The following is an 18,881-nucleotide window of genomic DNA, read 5'->3' on the forward strand; positions in this document are numbered from 1 at the left end:
GACAGAAGACAAGGTGAAGGCTATGGCGACTCCTGTAAGGAGAAGCTGAGAGAAGCAGATCGATGTAGATTGACAAAGCACGGCAGAAAACAGTTTCTGTCTCTAGTTTCCATGAAAGTGATGTAGATATCATAGCTGGACTGTGCTGTGAAAGCCGAGCATGTGCCTTGAACCCATGATGATTCAGGTCTCCAGACTGAATCATCACAAACACTTCTCTACGTACACATTTACATATTGTACATTTGAGGCGCCTCGGGACGAGAAACCTGAGTCCTTCAAGGCCGTTTACATCCTCAGCTTGAATACATTTCCCCACGAGCCTTGTCTGTCTTCACCCACAGGTCAAAGCAGAGACATTAAATGCTGCTCAAACCTCTGATGTTTTTATCTATGGCAGAAGTGACAATGCAACTTTCGCTGCACCAAATGGCGACGCCTCCGCCGGGATAACTAAGGACCATATATATACGTATATAATATAAGGGCTCACAAAAATAGCATGACATAATTCACTATTGATTTGCTCTCCTGGCTGTCTGGTCTTCATTTCATGACAGTGGAGTGGGGAGAACTCACAGGCTACGCCATCGATCAGGTTGTGCCGCCGAGGCAAAATTTCATTTTGGCCTCGGCCATCTGTATTCCACACAGCGACGCGTGATGTTGTTTTACGAGTCAAATATATCGATCCTCCGCCGTCTCTCGCCTAAAAATATCAAGATTCTCTCAGAGCACGGCAGCAGTTATTTGTGTAAAATGTTAATGTGTGTGTCAACGTGTGTCAGGACCTTTTTTTTTATTTATTTATCGTAATTCTCTCTCTTCAATGATTACTGTATGAATCGATGCAGAAAAAACTCTTAGAATCAGAATTAGCTGATCATAAAATATTGCTTAATAAAAGAAATGGGTTCCGGATAGATCCAACATCTTTTCATAGAATCTTTCAAAGTTCAGTCTTTTAACAAATGACATTTTCTGTATCCTCTACATCTGGGGCAGACCATAGCAAAGCAGAAATAGGACTTGGCTTGTAACCGAAACAGTTGCCGATTAAAGTCCCCAACAGGTCAAGGGCTGGAGTACCCCTGAGCAAGGTGCCCAATCCCCATTTCTCATTGTTAATTGGACCATTGGGGCTCTAGTGAAGTCCTTGCTCCGGTCCCAGGCGACCCCTCAGGAGGGAGAAGCCAAAGGACAAAGAAAGAGTCCTGTATCCACCACTATTTCTCAAATGGGGGTAAGAGTACCTCTGGAGGTACTTGGACTTACACCAGGGGGTATGTGAGGTTTTAACCCAATTTTATAAAATTGAATGGACGTTCATAAACTGACGTTATATTCCTTATATTCAATCTTTCTGTCTTTTTTTGTTAGAAAATATTTATTTAAAATTACGTTGAGGATTTAAGTAATTTAAAGAATTGCAATTTTGTGAACATATTTAATTTTCAGAACAAATCTTTATTCTAAACCAAAATAATTATACTAACTAAATTAGACACTGATGGCGCTGCATTGTGTTTAAGCCTCTTTTTTTTTTTACCTCCCAACCAAAAGTGCTTGGCTGGACAAACATTTCACAGGGGCTAATTACTGAAGAAAGTTTGAGAAGCGCTGCTCTCTACACCATTGTTTCCCAAACATTCTAAATGGTGACCCACTTTTAAAGATGACAAGCAAACACATTCACATAAATCTTACCTGAAAGGTTGGGAAAATTCAGCAAATTTGTTTGGGGACCCAAAAACACCAAAAACTTTAAGACAGACTATCAATGGTTTTACCTGGAGCTAACAGCTAAGCTAACAGCTGATTCCATACATTTGCCCTCTGTGAGGTAGAACAAGTTTAGTTTCTTTGTGTCCTCAATTGTCACGGTAAAACACTGTCTGCTGTGCTTCGAGGCTGTACATGTATAAATTTACAAATTTATTATACTATTATTTGAAATTTGAGTTTGAGTTTTAGTTTTATCGCCTTCCACTGTCGTGTAGAGTTGTGTGTTCGTACTTAATATAAAACGACCTTGGAGTCAGTTTTCAGGGAAAACAGTGATACCATAATGGAAACTAATCAAATCATGTTGAATCAAATTGTTACATACAGTAATACAAACGTATCAAAATCTAAATCATATCCATGCCAAAGGGAAAGATGCCACACAGAGTACCAACAAGAAAACACATCAACATTTCGTGTGCTGCTGTAAAATAACACATATAAAATTATTTGGCAAAAGAGCTATTTTTCTTGTTTCACATGGTTTGCAAAAAAGTGAAATTGGAATGTTTTTCTGAGGAGAACAGGCCAGATTTTTACTTTACATTTGGTGCCACCTGTCAATAGAGTGTCGTATGAAGCCAAGTCATTCAAAAAACAAATGATGTTTTCCTCTCCACAGATGTCGTCCCCGGCGTAGCGCCCCTGCCGCTTTCCCCGGTGCTCAGAGCGGCACAACTGCTGGTAACCCCTACTGTGCCAGCGCCGGCACCCGCGGTCTCGCCGATAGTCCTGAGCAGCACGACAGCGACAGCCCTGGAGTCTACCTCAGCCACTGGAGGGGAAGAGAAGCAATTAAAGCTCAATTCACCCTCAGAACCAGACCTGGAGCCCGAGGCCGAACCCGAGGCGGAGTCAGACACAGAAACAGAGGAGGAGAAAGCTCGGCGTCTTCTCTACTGCTCGCTCTGCAAAGTGGCCGTCAACTCGGCGTCGCAGCTGGAGGCTCACAACAGCGGTGAGAGGCGCTCGCTGACATTTACTGCAAACAGAAATATTTACCCAGACAGGTGACAACAAAACAGACTGTTTGAACCTGCGGGGATTCACACGTCTGTGTGTGTTTTCTCATTAAACACAATAACACGTTTGTTATTTTTGCACACTTATTCTACAAATATCCACCAAATCCTGTCCCTATTTTTTTAATTAGTCTAACAACTAATTTAGTTTTTATTTATTTAAAACAAGGGTCTCAAATAAGTCGTTTTTTGGTACTCTTTCTTTAGTAAGCTAAAGAAAGAATAAAAGAGAAAACCACATTAACTAACACAATTTGAAGGTTATGTACCATAGTTGTTGTGCTCCAAACGACAGCCTAACATCCTGACATAAGGAGACAGGGTAGTTAGGTGAGGAATTCTGGGATTTTCACTGCTGCGTCAGCTTGTTAGCACCGCCCCTTTTACTAGATTTAAGACTTTAAGACATTAACACAAGCATTTGACTTGTTTCACTAATTTATTCTCTCACTGACACTGCTGTCACTACTCAGTCCGTACCAGAAACTTGATTTGTTTTACACTAAAAGTGCTGAATTGCGGCTAATTTTCCATTTCTGCTTATTTTATGACAGTTGCTGGTGTCACTTGCCAAAAAAAAAACCCTAACATGTATATTTATCGTATAAGAATTACTACTTTATTTGATTTAAAATCATCGCAGAAACTGCCTTAGTTGTGACAGGAAGTAGCCATGTTCTAACAGGAAGTAGCCACACTTAGCTGGTAGCCGAGCTAACATGTTTAAAACATTGTTCTGTTTGTGAATGCAGTCATGGCAGACAATGTGAGCAATACTGCCACTTCCTGTAGTGCACTGCACTTACAATCAAACGTGTTTATTTAATAACATATGAGGTAACAGCAGTAATCCGTAGTATGGAGACAAATGTTGGCTAATCGTAGCAGCCCTAATTCATCACAAAACATCAGAAACACACGACAGCGTCCATATTGAAGTTGTTTGCGAGTCAGAGCTTTTTTTGAGTGGAGAAAATTGTTTGAGTTGACTGCTTGAGTTTCCACAAACTCAGCCTGCGGCAGTGTTGAAGTGTGTTTTTATCATCATAGTCGAGTGTGTTTGTTGTCTAAATAAATCACCGTCGGGGCAGAAAAACACACATTTGAATTTCCAGGGGGGGGTTTTTATTTTTATTTTTATTTTTTACCAAACAACCCTGTTTTCTTTCAAAAACAAAGATAATGCATTGAAATCAGTGTTTCACACAGACTTCTTTAATGTCCAGTCGCTTGTGTGTTGAGTCCGATTCCTAAATTAAGATACTGACCCAGAATATGTGACCAGTTCATCTCCAGTCAGCTGAGACGTCGTGGAGCTCATTCTTGACATGTGGGTGGACACGTCTTTTTCCCCAGATGTCTCTGCAGTGTACTGTTATACAGCTGTAGCAGACAGAAAATTCCAATTTTAGCAGCTTCAGTGTATGAAACTGAGGAGACACTTAAGCATATACTGTCATATTGCTTCTTTTTATATGGGAACCCACTTTAAAGATCACAAACTATGGCTGACTATAAAAAAAGTGGAAGGAGCTGGTTTAAATCATCCTGGGACAGGTCAAGGTCTGGAGTTTCCCCTGATTCAAGGACCCATCCCCCGCCATTGCCCCCATCCCCCACATTGATCCAACTCCCACCACTGGTGTGTAAAAAAAGATGCAGAGGTCAAATTCCCTATCACTAATTGGTGTGTGCAAGTAAAAACACATGTAACATTCCTATTTTTACCACCGATTTGGTAGCATCCAGTGTTATTTTGAATGAGATACAGCAGCCCTTTCCAAGAGACCTACATTGATATATGATAGAAAAATGAATGACAACTTAATTTGATGCATGTTATTCAATAGTTCTCATGTGAAAGGCCGGAAATGTTTTTGGAACCCAAATGACACACCCGACCCAGTCTTTGGTGAATGACTGATGTATTATTATGTTACGTTATAGAAAACCTATGAAGAAGTCAGATATGGCTTTAGTTGCGCTGCCCCACACTAGAGGCTTTTCAAATCTGACTTGGGAGACTACAGACAAAAAAATAACTTTCTGATTTTCCACGTTTTAATCCTGAGAAAGCACAGACAAGATGATTTAATCAGCGTTTAATCAGACCATTTCAGGGAGGAGATTCCAGGGATTTGGGATCTTACAGAAAATCGTGTGACTAAGTACAAACAGACATGGAGGTGAACTGTCGGCTGTTGTGTGTGCAAAGTCATGGATGGCTGAGAAGACGGAATCAACAAGTTACGGTTTTAAACAAAAGTAAGCGACATCCGTTTCCCGGTCGACTCGCTCTTATTGGTTATTTACGGGGTTCTGCTCACGCCCCCAATCACTGTTCAGAAATATTTGAAATCGGGAAGACTGTGATGTGTCCGCGTCTGTTAAGGATAATTTGGCCAGATAATCTGTTTCAAATCAGCCTAAAATTAGAAGAAATCCATAATTGTCGGGAGGGCCAAAATCTGGCCAATTATCCTCAAATGTGGAACATTGAGTTATTGTGCAGATTTTCCAGTTTCTTAGTAGCAGAAATAACACAAAACCAAAAAACACAAGATTGACAAAATGCAAAAAGGTTCAATCTTTATAAATACTCTTCAATATTCCCTTTGATTGATTTGGAACAAGAAAGAAATTCCCCATGGGCAGAATTGTTATTACAATCCTGTATAATTGAAGAATTAATTTGCCTTGAAAGTTTAGCAGATTTAAAAGTATTCAAGAACAGTCAGTTGTGTGAACTACATGAATTATGTGAAAGTGAGTCAAACCTGCTCCTGAATTGCCTTCATTATGATGAATTAAAGATCCATTCACTTGAATGAAATGTCTTCTCACAACCTTCACTGTGTCCTTGTGCACATGCAGGCGGTTGTTTAATTCTTAAGTCCATAAATTGGCATGCCGTGTGTCTAAAGCACCAGGAGGGTTTATTTGCTTAGTGTCAGTTTAGTGTCAGTTATCATCTCCTCTGTCTTGAAATAATGGCGTCCTCAAAATGGTGCCTGTGTGATTGGGTCGAGCGTATTTCCTGTACACGCAAATATCAATCAATCGGTCGTCAATCATGTTGTGGGAGTTTAATCTCCTTGGATATCGTTCCATTAAGAATGAACGGCAAGTATTTGCACCATCAATTAATCAGTGGACTGTTTTTAGATTCATCAGTCAGTTATTTAGCCCATAAAATATCAGAAGATTGTGAAAAATGCCAGTTATTTTGTCCACAAAATATTTAACATCATAGGCGACCAAAAACACTGGGAAATATTTACAGAAAGCTTAATTTGGCTTAAAAAATAAACTTGATTTAGATATTTTACCTAAATTGTTCAGCCATATTTCAGGTACATTTTCATTCATATTCATATTCAGACTTGTTATCTATCTTTATAGATTTACTATAATGTAACAATTAATGAATGTCCAGCAAAGCAACTAAAACCCACCGTGCCGTGACTTTGCTATAACTGGCTAATTAATGTATGAGTATGGGTCACTGGTTCCATCTTTGAATATTTGGTGTAGTGATTATCTTTCCCCAAAACTCTATCGTTAATTATGTGTAGCCCTGTAAACTTATTTAACATATACTATGTCCTGGAACTGTAGAGTTTATTTTCCATGACGCTTCAACTGTTTTTACTCATCTGAGTTAAGTGTCTAAATAAATCATTATTCCAGTGTTCATTTTGACAACATTTAAATGTTTCTCTGTCATCCTCTCTATTAATATGCCGTTTTGATATGAAACATTACACTTGGACTTTTTATTTAAAATCCAAAATGATCAGCATTTGGTGGTTTGTTTCAGTTTCAACTACATTTTAAATTGAATTCAAATCAATTCAATTTATTTGTATAGCGCCAAATCACAACATACACACAACAGTTCACACAATGAGCAAACTCTAGTGGAGAGAAAAAAACTCTGACAGAACCGGACTCAAAGATGTGCGGCCATCTGCCTAGACAGGTTGTGGTGAAAGGAAAAAATGGAGGACAGAGGAGAGGTGGGGGACAGAAATGGGGGAGAGAAAGGACAAGAGCTGATAAAATGGCACTAATGTGTGTCTTCACGGAACCTTTGCATGGATTTTCTCCAAATGTGACTTTATGTTTGTTGTGTTTTTGTTTATCTCCACATGGTTTACAAAGGGTTTTGTCTTCCGTCACGTTGTACGTGAAATTTGACCATATGTCGTCTTTCTACGCCGTCATTTCTGCCACTTTCCTCGTCCTTCATGCTGACATAAGGGTAGATCCATATTTTGCAAAGCGATTAGTCTGATTGGTTGTCTTCCCAGTTGATCCTGCCCTAACATTTCCGTCTTAAAATTTGTATTAATTGACAAAAGTGTCCGTAGAGTCTGTTTATTTTTTGTCTTAAAGTCTTGTTTTTGTCCGTGAAAACATTGTCAGTGAAAGTAATGCTGCATTATTCTCGGATCGTTTCTCACTCTGACCTCTTTCTGTCGACGGCAGCGTCTGGAAACTCATATTATCTCCTTGTTTTGAACCCGCAGGTACGAAGCACAAGACGATGCTGGAGGCCAGGAGCGGCGTGGGCTCCATCAAGTCCTTCCCTCGGCCGGGAGTCAAGAGCAAATTGGTTCCCATGACTAAGTCATCAACGGGCCTGCAGAACAAAACGTTCCACTGTGAGACGTGCGACGTGCACGTCAACTCAGAGACTCAGCTAAAACAGGTGAGACAACATGATGAATGTAACTGTTGTTTTATTAAGTTTTAGGCACATACAGTGCATATTAAACTGCAAACAAATTAACATTAAATAAGCCTGTGCTTGATAATTGTTTTTTTTTAAAATGCAAACAGTGTAATTGAAATGTAATGAGATTTTAACTGCTAACTACGCTAACTGTAAAACTTTAACTCTGGATTTACAACAGTGGCAAATTTACTACTCGAAGGTACTTTTTTTCATACATCTTTGACTTGAGTTAACGGCGAGGGTGAATTTGCTCGGCTGGATTCACTGGCAGTTGTTACTAGCTTTTATCAGCCATAATTAGCCTAGCTAGTGCTCGCTAACTACCAGACATCACTTCTTGTTCGTCCACCATAGTTGATGATGACCATGTCTGAAATGATCAGGTTTTTAGACTGTCACACAGCCACTTGTCAAATTGTTGTCACTGTAAACAGCAGATTTGTTTAAATTAAAATGAAACAGATCCAAAGGGCTGAGATGCTAGGTAACTACACTGTAGGTAAGCTAGTCAGCAGGACAAGCTAGCAACATAAGCTTTGATTTATCGATTTAAAGAAACCTTTAAATAATGCTCTGATTTTGAAATTTGGCAAATTAAACCTCTAAACTGCTCTAATCTATGACTGAATACTGTTTGGGAGCTGGTGTTCATCTCACTGTTGGATGTTTATTCCTAAAATTAGCTGAACGATCATGTCAGTTGTCGTTTTTCTGCCTTTAATTCTTTGGCTCTAAACCCGTTCACGCGCCATACGCTGGGATTTATTGGGTGAAATCAGGACAAAGTAGGAAAAACTCATTTACATGCTCCATAAACCCACACACGCAGATTCACCCCCCACGTAAAATCTGCCACATCTGAAGTGTATCAGTCATCTCAAGCTGCCGCGTTAATAGTTCTTTGAAAACCTCCTTCGTCAGACTCAGTTAATTAACGCAGTATTGCGGGTAATGATGTTTTCTTTCATCCTGCTCTTTGTCTTGCACCTTACACTTGAAATGCAAAATTAAATCTGCTTTGAAGTGCGGTCACAACATGGCCAGGCAATCAGGTTTTGAGTTTACGCAACATCTCTACCCCCCCAAAAAACAAATGTTTACACGATGTTTAGGAAATCCGAGAATAATCCGATCCCTTTGTGATGTTTATACCTCAGTGTGGATTTGGCTGAAACCTCTGATGACGTCCTGTGTATTTAGCGGTTGATTCTGAGGCCACGGCACAAATCTCCTCTTCTTGTAGCTACTGATCATCTTGTCACGGGGGTGAATTTCATGTTTTAGTCTGAGCTAACCTTGAAATTTCACACACAAAAAAAAACCCTCTTTAAATATGAATTTTTCATGCAGGGACTTTTACCGAGTACTTCAGAACAGCAGCCTTTCTCTTTGAAAGAAATCCACCATGACGAATTTCACTTACAGCTTGAAACCAGAGAAAATGTGTGATTGTTAAATAAAGAACATCTTTCTTTCCTCGACGCGTACTCACACTGCATTATTTATTGGCTGAAGGTAACGGAGTGTATTTGAATGTCATAATAGATTCTTACATTTTATTTAATTTACAGTATTTCTTTAAAAAAAAACATCTGTTGCTTCTGGTATTCCAGAAAACATTAATTATGTTATATTTCCCCCACATTTAAACACGGCACTGCATTTATCAGAGGGAACATATTGTTTGGTAAATGCTGTCCGCGCCGCGGCAGTTATTGTGAAACCTTTAAAGCTGTAATATTTCCCCCTTTTTTGCCTTCAGACATGAGGAGTATTTTTAGTCGTGCTCTTTCCCAGCCTGTCGGTCAGGTTCCCACCACAGCGAGCGATAAGCTATCTAACCTGAAATGGCATCTCGCCTCCGAGCCAGTGCTTACTGGCATCTCTGAAGCATTGCAGTCAGTCTTTAATATTTTAAAACAACAACAGCATGAGGAGAGAGGGGGGAAAAAACACACCAATAATTTTCCGTGTTTTGTTTATGTAGCCGCGGCTCTAGCCTGAATGAAGCAATATCTCAGACAGACGTCGATAAAACTGGGGGTTTTTGATATTCATGGAGCCAAAGGGCCCAAAAACTTTTATGTTGGTAACCTCTTTTAGTGCCAGTTTCCTGCCACTGCCATAATAATAAGTGATGGTTGTTTTGCTGTGGTTATTCCCCTGTGGGTTAATTAGGCCACTGATTTACAACAAGTGTGTAATCGTGTAATCAGTGCTATCACTTTGTCTTATTGCACAATATTGACAGCAGGGTTGAGCGATGTGGGACGAAAATATTATCACGTATGTTTCTGTAAGGCTTGAAAATAATATTATTTTTATTTTTATTTTTATTCTATGCCCCGATATACGAGATATAAATCTGCTCACAGGTTGTTTCTCTGGACTCATGAAAAGTCTGTGCTTCTCGAAGGAGACTGACAAAACACTGTAAAATAATAACATATCTACTGTTTATGATCTGTATTACATGCTTAAAAGACAGTTCTTACCTTTTATTTTGGGGATTTTTGTCGATTGTATTTTTTGTCAATATACAGTGCTTAACAAAGAAAACATAAATATTTTAAAAATGATATTGTTATTTATTTGGCAAACAAAACAACTAAATTCACCTTTTTATACCCAAATTTGGGAATTTGGGCTTCTCTGAGTCAGAATTGAATCAAATAACCACTAAAACAATTCTATTCAGGAATGCAAGTAAATAACCATAATTTGACATATTAATCAAGAAATAATAATTTGGTTTACTATTTTTTATTTCTACTTTATTGTAAAACACAGTCAATTTTTAGAATAATACTTTTATTTTATCATTTATCTCTGCATACTGGTGTATTAACCAGTTTGTAAAGCACTTTAGAGTAGAGAGTGAAGGAGAACTTGGGTTTGTGACTTAAAGGGTTGCTGGTCCAAGTCCCTGACAGATTTGGGCTGAGGTCAGGAAGTCAATCCCCATTGTTTTTTTGCGTTTCCACGACCTGCTTTTGACTGTTTTTGTGCCTTTTGCTCTGCTTTATTCTGGGATTCTTTTTTGCCTTTGTTTAACTCTAAATTTGGATTTTAACCTGCATTTGGGTCCAACATCACAACCCTGACATTTTTTGCTTTTCTCTCTCTTTTCATTTGGTTTCCTGCCTCTGTGATTGTCTCCCCTGATGTGTTACACCTGGGTTCAATCACACTGAAGAACCCTCGGGTATTTATTCTCTCTGCTCTCGCTTGTCCTTGTCAGTTGGTCTGTTCAGCCCTTCACTTTCCTCTTGATGTTCATCAGTTTTGCTGCTGCCGCCTTTTTCCCCTCAGTGTTTTGTTCCTGAGTTTGTCTCCTACCTTCTCGTTTCTCTGCGTCTCCTCAACCTGCTGCACATTAAACTTTCCCGGACCCGCCTACGTTTACAGAATTCACACACTTTGCACCACACTGTTTCTCAACTCCTGGAGAAGGAAAACAAACAAGAATACAGTCTGCGTTGTTTTTCTTGTATCGTCTCAGTTACACAGCAAGCTGTTGCTCCGCTTTGGCCTTAATAAATATGGAAAATAGCTGTGTGCAGTCTCCAGACCATTAGCCGTCTTCTCTGTCTCCATGCAGCTGCTGCCCACCCATGGCGGCATGGCCGTCTTTGTGTTTACGCTGGAAACAACACGGGCAGTGCCGTCCTCCGTGCTGCGGCTCGTCTCGGCCACGGTCAAGTTGAAACGCTGGCCTGAAAAGTTTGACTTTGACAAGTGTTGATTCTCCGCATGTACAAGTCACGCTTTGACAGAAATGGCGAAAGATCAGTTTTACGTCCTGTTTAGTCAAAGAGCTCCAAGACCACACTGACGCATCTGTGTTTTCTTTTGTTTTTCAGCACATCAGCAGCCGGCGTCATAAAGACCGAGCGGCGGGGAAACCTGCTAAACCCAAATACAGCCCCTACACTAAGCCGCCGAAAGGCCAGACCAAACAGTCGGTGAGTCAGCGAACGCCTCAGTCGTCTTATCTGCAACTTAAGTCCTGGTGTCGACAAACAAATAACAGTTCTGAAGGTGTCTGAGGACACAGACGTGATGACACGTGTGAGACGCTGTTGGGTTCTGAGGCGTTTTAAGACCTAGATCACTTGACTAGACATTAAAAAAGAACAATAAGCTCATTTTCTGAAGTTTCTTTCCCTCCTTTTTGGAGAAAATGAAAATAGAAAATAACTCATGGGATTTGCAGAGGGGATTTGGGGTTTTTTTTAACCCCCCAAAAAGAAGAAAAAAAAAATGAATAACTTCCATACTAATCAAATCTTCAAGTTCAAGGAAACTGCAGATTCCCTTCATTAGACCATGAAAAACTACCTGTTGTCCTTCTGCCACTATTAATTAAAAGCCCAATATGGAAAACTTCAGTGCCACTAGTTGTTTTAGACCCAAACAAAATGTTATCATAGACGATCACCAATGAAAACAGATGTGTAACATCAAGACACTTGAAGAAGCACTGAAGCAGCTTATGGAACTCTCTATCGCGGGAATTTCCAATTTGGTTTGGAAATTTTCTCCGGTATTAATCTCTCTCCATGTCTGAGGTAATTTTAGCCAAATAAGGACCTTACTTTTACCTTACTTTTTACTTTTCGACTACAATCGCAATAGCAGAGCAGTTCATTACACACTGTGTCTATTGTTGAAGTGAAGTTCTGAGCCATCAGAAAACGTAAGAACATGCGAAACATGTAATATTAACTACCAGGACAAAGAAAATCCACCTTCCTGTACTTGATTACTGTAATATTTGGCTTAGTGACTACAACACAAGCCTGTGGGGGGCAGTGTTACAATGTTATGCCCTAAATATAGAAACAGAGGAGTTTTTTTGGCCATATTCCAAGACGCCAATGCCCAAATTCATTGGATTTATATAGTACGAGAATGGCTCGGGGAGCATGACTCATCATTTTTCACACATGGATGAGGTGACACATTGAGTCCAGACCTTAACCTCACTGAGAATGTGGCGAGGACTCAACACGGCGATCCGTCTTCATCATAAATACAAGGCATTAGTGAAGAGTTGATGCGACCCTGGGTTGAAATAAACGACGTGACATTGCATGTGCTCATCGGAGCGTTGCCACGGCGATTGCAGTGCCGGAGCTACAGTAATTTCCTCTGTAATGTGTGTTCTTTGTGATGCAGAATGCTGCAGAGAGGACGTGTTAATGCTCATGTGATAATGTTGCACAATCTCAGTCACCGGTGTGATGAGGAAATGATGAAATAGCGAATGATTTGGCAGCAGCAGGCTCGCACCATGGGGCCTTGTTAGGGTTCTCTGACCATGTCTCCTGGTCCATAACCATTATAGAATTTTAAGAGGGTTCTCATAAAAGTGTCAGTGCTGTGGACTAATGGACTTTTGTCAGCTCAGTGCTCCAGTCAAGTGCTTGCTTTTCCTCTCCCTGTTGCAACACTCCGGAGAAAGTCCAACCCAATATGTGCTGAGAACAATTATGGACAAACTGCTGGCAGAAATCGTACTCCCCTCCACTAAAGCACTATAGGTCCTGCTCTTTAAGTCACATTCAATCTCGCTGATGGCACCAAATTCACTTAGATATCCACTCCCCCTGGATTCTATTACAAATGGCAGAAAACCCCCGTGGCAGAGAAAACGCTGCGATTTAATTTGAAAAACTTGATATTTTATTGACAAAAATGGCACTGCATAAAGACTCGTCTGAGCCAGAGGAGGCGGACACGGGACACGGACGCGGGTCAACTAGCGTTTAGAGGTGGCTGTAAATGTCAGTTTGAACTCATTCTGAGTACCTCCGCATGTGATGTGCCTCCGGGCTGTTTTAATCACCGTCAATCAAGAGTGGTCCAAACAAAGAATCAAGAGAAGCGTCGCGAAATGACTTCACATTCTTTGCCGATTAACAAAATACTGGATATGATTCAGGATATTTTAATAGAAGGGTTTTTTTATTTGATACTAAAATGAAAACAGATGGAGCTTTTTGTCCATAATCTACCTTCATTTTTTTAAGAATGTCACAAAATTCAGTGTCACAAAAACATGGCACTGAGAATATATAATTTTTAGCGAAGTGCCCCTTGTGGCACTTAAAATGACATCACTAGGTCTGTATGTTGTTGTAAAATGTGTACATATCCATTTGAACTTGGGGGTGAGATTAAACTCAAGAAGCCAATCAGACGTACTTACCACATGGTCCAGCAGAGGGCACTGTGAGCACAGCTTGGCTTTAAATCCACTTTTAATGCCCTCAGAAAAACAGGAGAGCGATGTTACGTTGTTTTCGCTGTGGAAACAAGCTAAAACGTCTTCTTGAGCAGACAATCAAGACACCAAAGAAGTCAAAGTACTCTTAGCATGAACTGGTCCACCTGAGTGAGGTCAGGTCACATCATCCTGCGACCTAGGGTAAGGGTTCCTTCTTTAATTTTATGGCAGATGGCGACCAGATTTGTCGTAAAACAATAGTAGGAACTGGAAGTACCCGCACTTTTGCACCTGTGTAGGTACAAAATGAAGTATGGCGAGGGTAATATCCAAGTGTCTTTGAAGGAGTAGTATGTTATATAGTTTTGTCATTTGGACAACTAGACAACCGCACTTATTATGTGTGAAATATTTATGATTTCCTCTTTCCACGTTGATCCCGAAACTGGCCACCATCAACTTTACATGAATTGTTTTCTGATTCGTGAAAATTCCATCCCACTTTTTAAAGCCATGTGCCCGGCGACACAGGATTGTTTCGGCTGAGCGATGTAAAGACTAAATGTGGGAAAGATAAAGGCAATCCCGACGTCCCATCCTTTCAGCATTCGTCATCAGACACACTGTTTGCTGTGACGGAGTGTCAGGAGTTACCAGTGACGGGGGGAAACGACTTTTTATGAAACCCATCATTGACTGAGTTAACGGCGAGGAGCTTCTTTGACGAGCGGAGAGTAAAGAATGTTTCCCACAGGGTTACGACGCCTGAGTTCAGTGATTGATAAGCCGTGACAGCGGCTGTCGGCCCGCTGCTGCAAGACGGCAGCTTTTCCATTACTGATACAGGAGATTAAACCGGATAACTTTAGTGACCTTTTCACCCGATTAGGCTGGTGTTAGAGGTCATTTGTCAGTAATTTCCTTGTGATTCTTTTTCCTTTCACACTGAAAATGCACCTGACTTCACTCTTCAGTGATTGTGTGCATCAAAATTTGACTTTGACAAGTAAAAAAAGTATAAATTTCCACTGCAGTAATCTGACTAACCAGATGTTTAATAGATCAATAACACTGTTGATTAAAATCTGCCTGCTATGGAAAGACGGCCTCACATGCAGAGCTGCAAAGGTTCAATGAGGCTGATCAAATGATCAATCCATCACTCATGTTTGGCAGCAAGTTTTTGTTTATCCAGTTTAACCAGATATTTTCTTTTTGCTTAGTTGTCTTGGATGACAACACTTTAGTGGACTCATGGATACATATCTCCACGGATTCAGTGATTTCCACGCTTTCCTTTATCATCTATGTCAGTCTTTCCCAATACTGGTCCTGGTCCTGTTTTCCAGGATCAGGGAAAACCTGATCTATGGAAACAGCCACTCACTGCATTCTGGTTTTTTTCGGTCTTTGGATACAAGGCATAATTTTTGGCAACGGCTTGTTTGCGTTTGTTAAAACCAGGCTACTTTATGCCAATTGGAGGCGTCAAAAAACAACTGGCCTCCACGAGAAACTATGGATTTTTTGATTGAAACTACCAGTTTTTTTGAAAAGACAAAAAGCAGCATGGACATGGCTTATTCTATACCACAATTCTAATCAGAAACAAAGTTCTCAGTGAACCATCCCGGCGGGATTCCATTGGTTCCCTGTGGGAGAACATCTGTCAGTTGTCTATCACACACCGTGACACTGTGATGCTACTAAGCGTGAATATGGGTTGTTTTTAATAATTTTTGCTAATTATTTTATAAAGACCAAAGATAACACCTGCATGACATAAATATAAATAATGTGGAACTATGCTTACTACTGTCTGTTAGCGGAAAACCAGCCTTACGAGATAAGGGCCAACGACATGGAGTCCTCAGAATCAAGGGAAAGTGACTGTCGGAAAAATATGTACTCCAAAACTGTAGGGGGAGCTCCGTAGAGAACCATAACATTTTAAATAATGCACAGTTATTGTATAATATATGTTTATAATGGTGTTGATGCTGTACAGATTTAACTGAGTGCATTTTTCTCTGTTATTTCAGCAGATAAAACTGACCCTGGGTAAGGAGCGACAGTGTCAGCCTCTGACCGCTCAGATCATTCCGGCTCACCTGGCTGCAGTCGCAGCGGCCCTCAGCAACTCTTTCGCACACCGCACGAACCCCACCACGAACCCCGCCCCGACTCCCACCCTCTTCCAAACACAGTCCCTCCCTGCGGCGTTGCTGCGCCCGGCCCCCGGGCCGGTCAGGACCTCCCACCCACAGGTCCTATTCGCTCCTTATTGACCTGTGTGAGTGTGGGTGGAGCTGCTCCACCGTCCGTCAAGGACCAAACAAGAACCAGGCCAAGGAGTCACGTCGGCAGCACCTGCGTTCCTTCTATGCATCTGGGATGCTGAAACATCGTCACGCGAGATTTTCACCTGTTTTCATGTGGATTATCCTGCATTTAAAGCTAAACTGGACGACAGCGACGCATCGTGATGGATTTACTCCTCCAGTCCAACTGAAAAACCTGGACACATACATGCTTTTTTTCCTGTGCCATCCTGCTGCCCAGAACCCAGAGTTGGACCGTCATCGTACCGCAATAATGTATAAGACTAATCCTGTGAACTATGCAGTGTCATTATTTCAAGATGTGCGGAGCAGTTTGAACCGAAAATACCGTAGGGAAATGCCTTTTGTGAGCAGACTGTATATAATGCTGTGTTTCCATCATGGTACAGTTCGATTTGGTACAGTTTGGAATGGTTAAGACCTGGGTCAGGCTTGCTTGTCGACGGAGAACAGTTCCCTTACTTGGTGAGTGGGGTGTGGGCTGTGACTGATGGCAGCATAGCGTGACAGCGACATCGAATGTGATGAGTGAGGTGGTGCACAGGTGGTGCATCGTGAAGTAGTGTTGTTATTGACGCTCAATCAGCTGACTGTCATGGGTGGAGCCAGTCAAGTACCATACCATTGGGGTAGCACTCTGGGGTACCATTGGGGTACCACCCTTGGGGTACCAAGGGAAGGGTGTCAAAGAATGGATCACTTGGGGCTGGTTATTGTGGTTACTATTCCAAATGGAAACAGAAAAATATACACACCATACTGTACCAAACCGAACTGTTCCACTTGGTGGAAACACGGCTAAAAAGTGGACGTAGTCTTCTGGTTGCAAAAAGAACTCTCATTTTGAAGATTCAAGATTCACAATTTGACCGTTCAGTATTGGATGATACTTTATCTCTTTTCATACCTTATGGTCTATTATTTATCTGAATGGAAACATAATTTACAAAACTATACATCCCATTTTATTTGACGAAGAGCGAAAACTCCCAATTGAGACGATTAACTCCTCAGGAAAATGTTTACGTTACGACATCATCAATTTTTCAACGGGTTTCCATGCAAACGGAGTCGCCGCCTGCTGGCAAACTGGAAGACTACTGCCATTTTTATATACGGTCGGTGTTTTTGTTAAGATACAGTGCCGGCCCTAAGATCATTGCTTTCGTGGAGGATTAGCATCACTCATGAATTTCGGCTTTTAAACCTGGCATTACAATGTGTTTTCTGTGATTGGAAAGCGCTACCACATGCATTTAGACGTGTCTCCAGTGTCCACATCAAGATCCGATTGCAGTCTGGTCACGGTCACTTCCCCCTCTTTCCAGCAGCAGGCTACAGTGCCACAATTAGCTGCACGTGGAGGTACATGTTGTACGGACTCCTCTTTGCTTTTACAAACTGCGGAATGTTGGTGAAGCGTAGACGCATCAGAGACTCATTGGAACCACCTCCTGAAGTGGTCGGCAGATCGGAAAACAATTCGTCCTTGGGTGTCTTTACACCTGTACAAGTTATCAGGCGCTATCTGATTACAATCCGACTAGTTATTGTGGATGAGGTGCAGACGCATCAGAGACTTGTTGGGACCACCTCCTGAAGTGGTTTGGCAGATCGGATAACAATCCTTGGGTGTCTTTACACCTGTACTTACAAGTGGTCAGGCACAATCCAAGTAGTTGTTGTGGGTGAGGCGGAGACACATCACAAACTTGTTGGGACAACCTCCTGAAGTGGTTTGGCAGATTGGATAACAATCTGTCCTTGGGTTGTCTTTACACCTGTACTTACAAGTTGTCAGGCGCTATCCAATTCCAATCCAAATAGTCGTTGTTGTGGGTGAAGTGGAGACTCATTTTGGACCACCTCCCGAAGTGGTTTTCAGATCGGATAACAATCCGTCCTTGGGTGTCTTTACACCTGTACTTACAAGTGATGAAGTGCTACCCGATGCATTTGAGACTCTTGGGACAACCTCCTGAAGTGGTTTAGCAGATCGGATAACAATCCTTGGCGCTAATTGATTCCAATCCGATCACAGAAAACGCATTTTAATGCCACATGTAAAAGAGTCAAAGCGTCAAAGAGGCTGCCACTGATGAGAAGAGCGAGCAAAGACCCTCCTCTCTTCCTGTTTGCACTTTAAGCTCCTTTTTCCCTCTGTTGATGTCCTCATTCGATGGCTAGACCGTGTTAGATGGTTAGAGTATGTGTCGTAATGTGCGTGTTTGTGTTTGTCCTTGCATTGTCCGTGTATGTGTGTGTGTGTGTGTTAGAGTGTGAAAGAGACTTCATACTACATACATGTGCTTGTCCATGTGAGTGTGACTGTGTGTTTGAAAGAGAGAGAGAGCTTCCGAGGCACCGTAAGCCATGCGAGTGGATATCCAGCGCACATTGTCTCAGATCATGTCTCAGGCCAAAGGGACCACAAATGCTTGTGCATATTAACTGTCAGTGTGTAAAAGGTGAACAATTTCAAATAAAAAGAGTCCTAATTTGTTAGCACTGTTGTTTTGGTTTTGTTGTGTGCTAATGTAGTCCTGTGCTCCTGTACGGCGGTGGAGTGGGGGGTGAGGGAGGGGCGTGTGCTGTCGAGGATGACACCCAGACGCTTTACCTGAAGGGAGGGGGAAACTGAGGAGCTGTCAATGGTGAGAGAGAAGCTGTTAGCTTTAGAAAGGGTGGATTTATTGCCGAGAAGGAGGATTTCAGTTTGATTGCAGTTTAATTATCTGGTAGCAAACCTTAAACATGTA

General features: G+C 41.3%; 1 protein-coding gene across 1 annotated transcript in view; it reads left to right on the top strand.

The window, feature by feature from the left end:
• Nucleotides 1-18,627, top strand: part of znf385d (zinc finger protein 385D) — a 100,424-nt gene extending 81,797 nt beyond the window's left edge. Inside the window, exons 5-8 of the mRNA XM_044035105.1 lie at nt 2,408-2,743; nt 7,340-7,521; nt 11,412-11,513; nt 15,823-18,627. Of these exons, the coding sequence (XP_043891040.1) occupies nt 2,408-2,743; nt 7,340-7,521; nt 11,412-11,513; nt 15,823-16,068 (866 nt within the window). The 3' untranslated portion in view covers nt 16,069-18,627. The remainder of the gene's footprint in view (nt 1-2,407; nt 2,744-7,339; nt 7,522-11,411; nt 11,514-15,822) is intronic.
• Nucleotides 18,628-18,881: the final 254 nt, after the last annotated feature.

This window comes from Solea senegalensis, linkage group LG9, assembly GCF_019176455.1.
Source record: "Solea senegalensis isolate Sse05_10M linkage group LG9, IFAPA_SoseM_1, whole genome shotgun sequence".
NCBI classification, from domain to species: domain Eukaryota; kingdom Metazoa; phylum Chordata; class Actinopteri; order Pleuronectiformes; family Soleidae; genus Solea; species Solea senegalensis.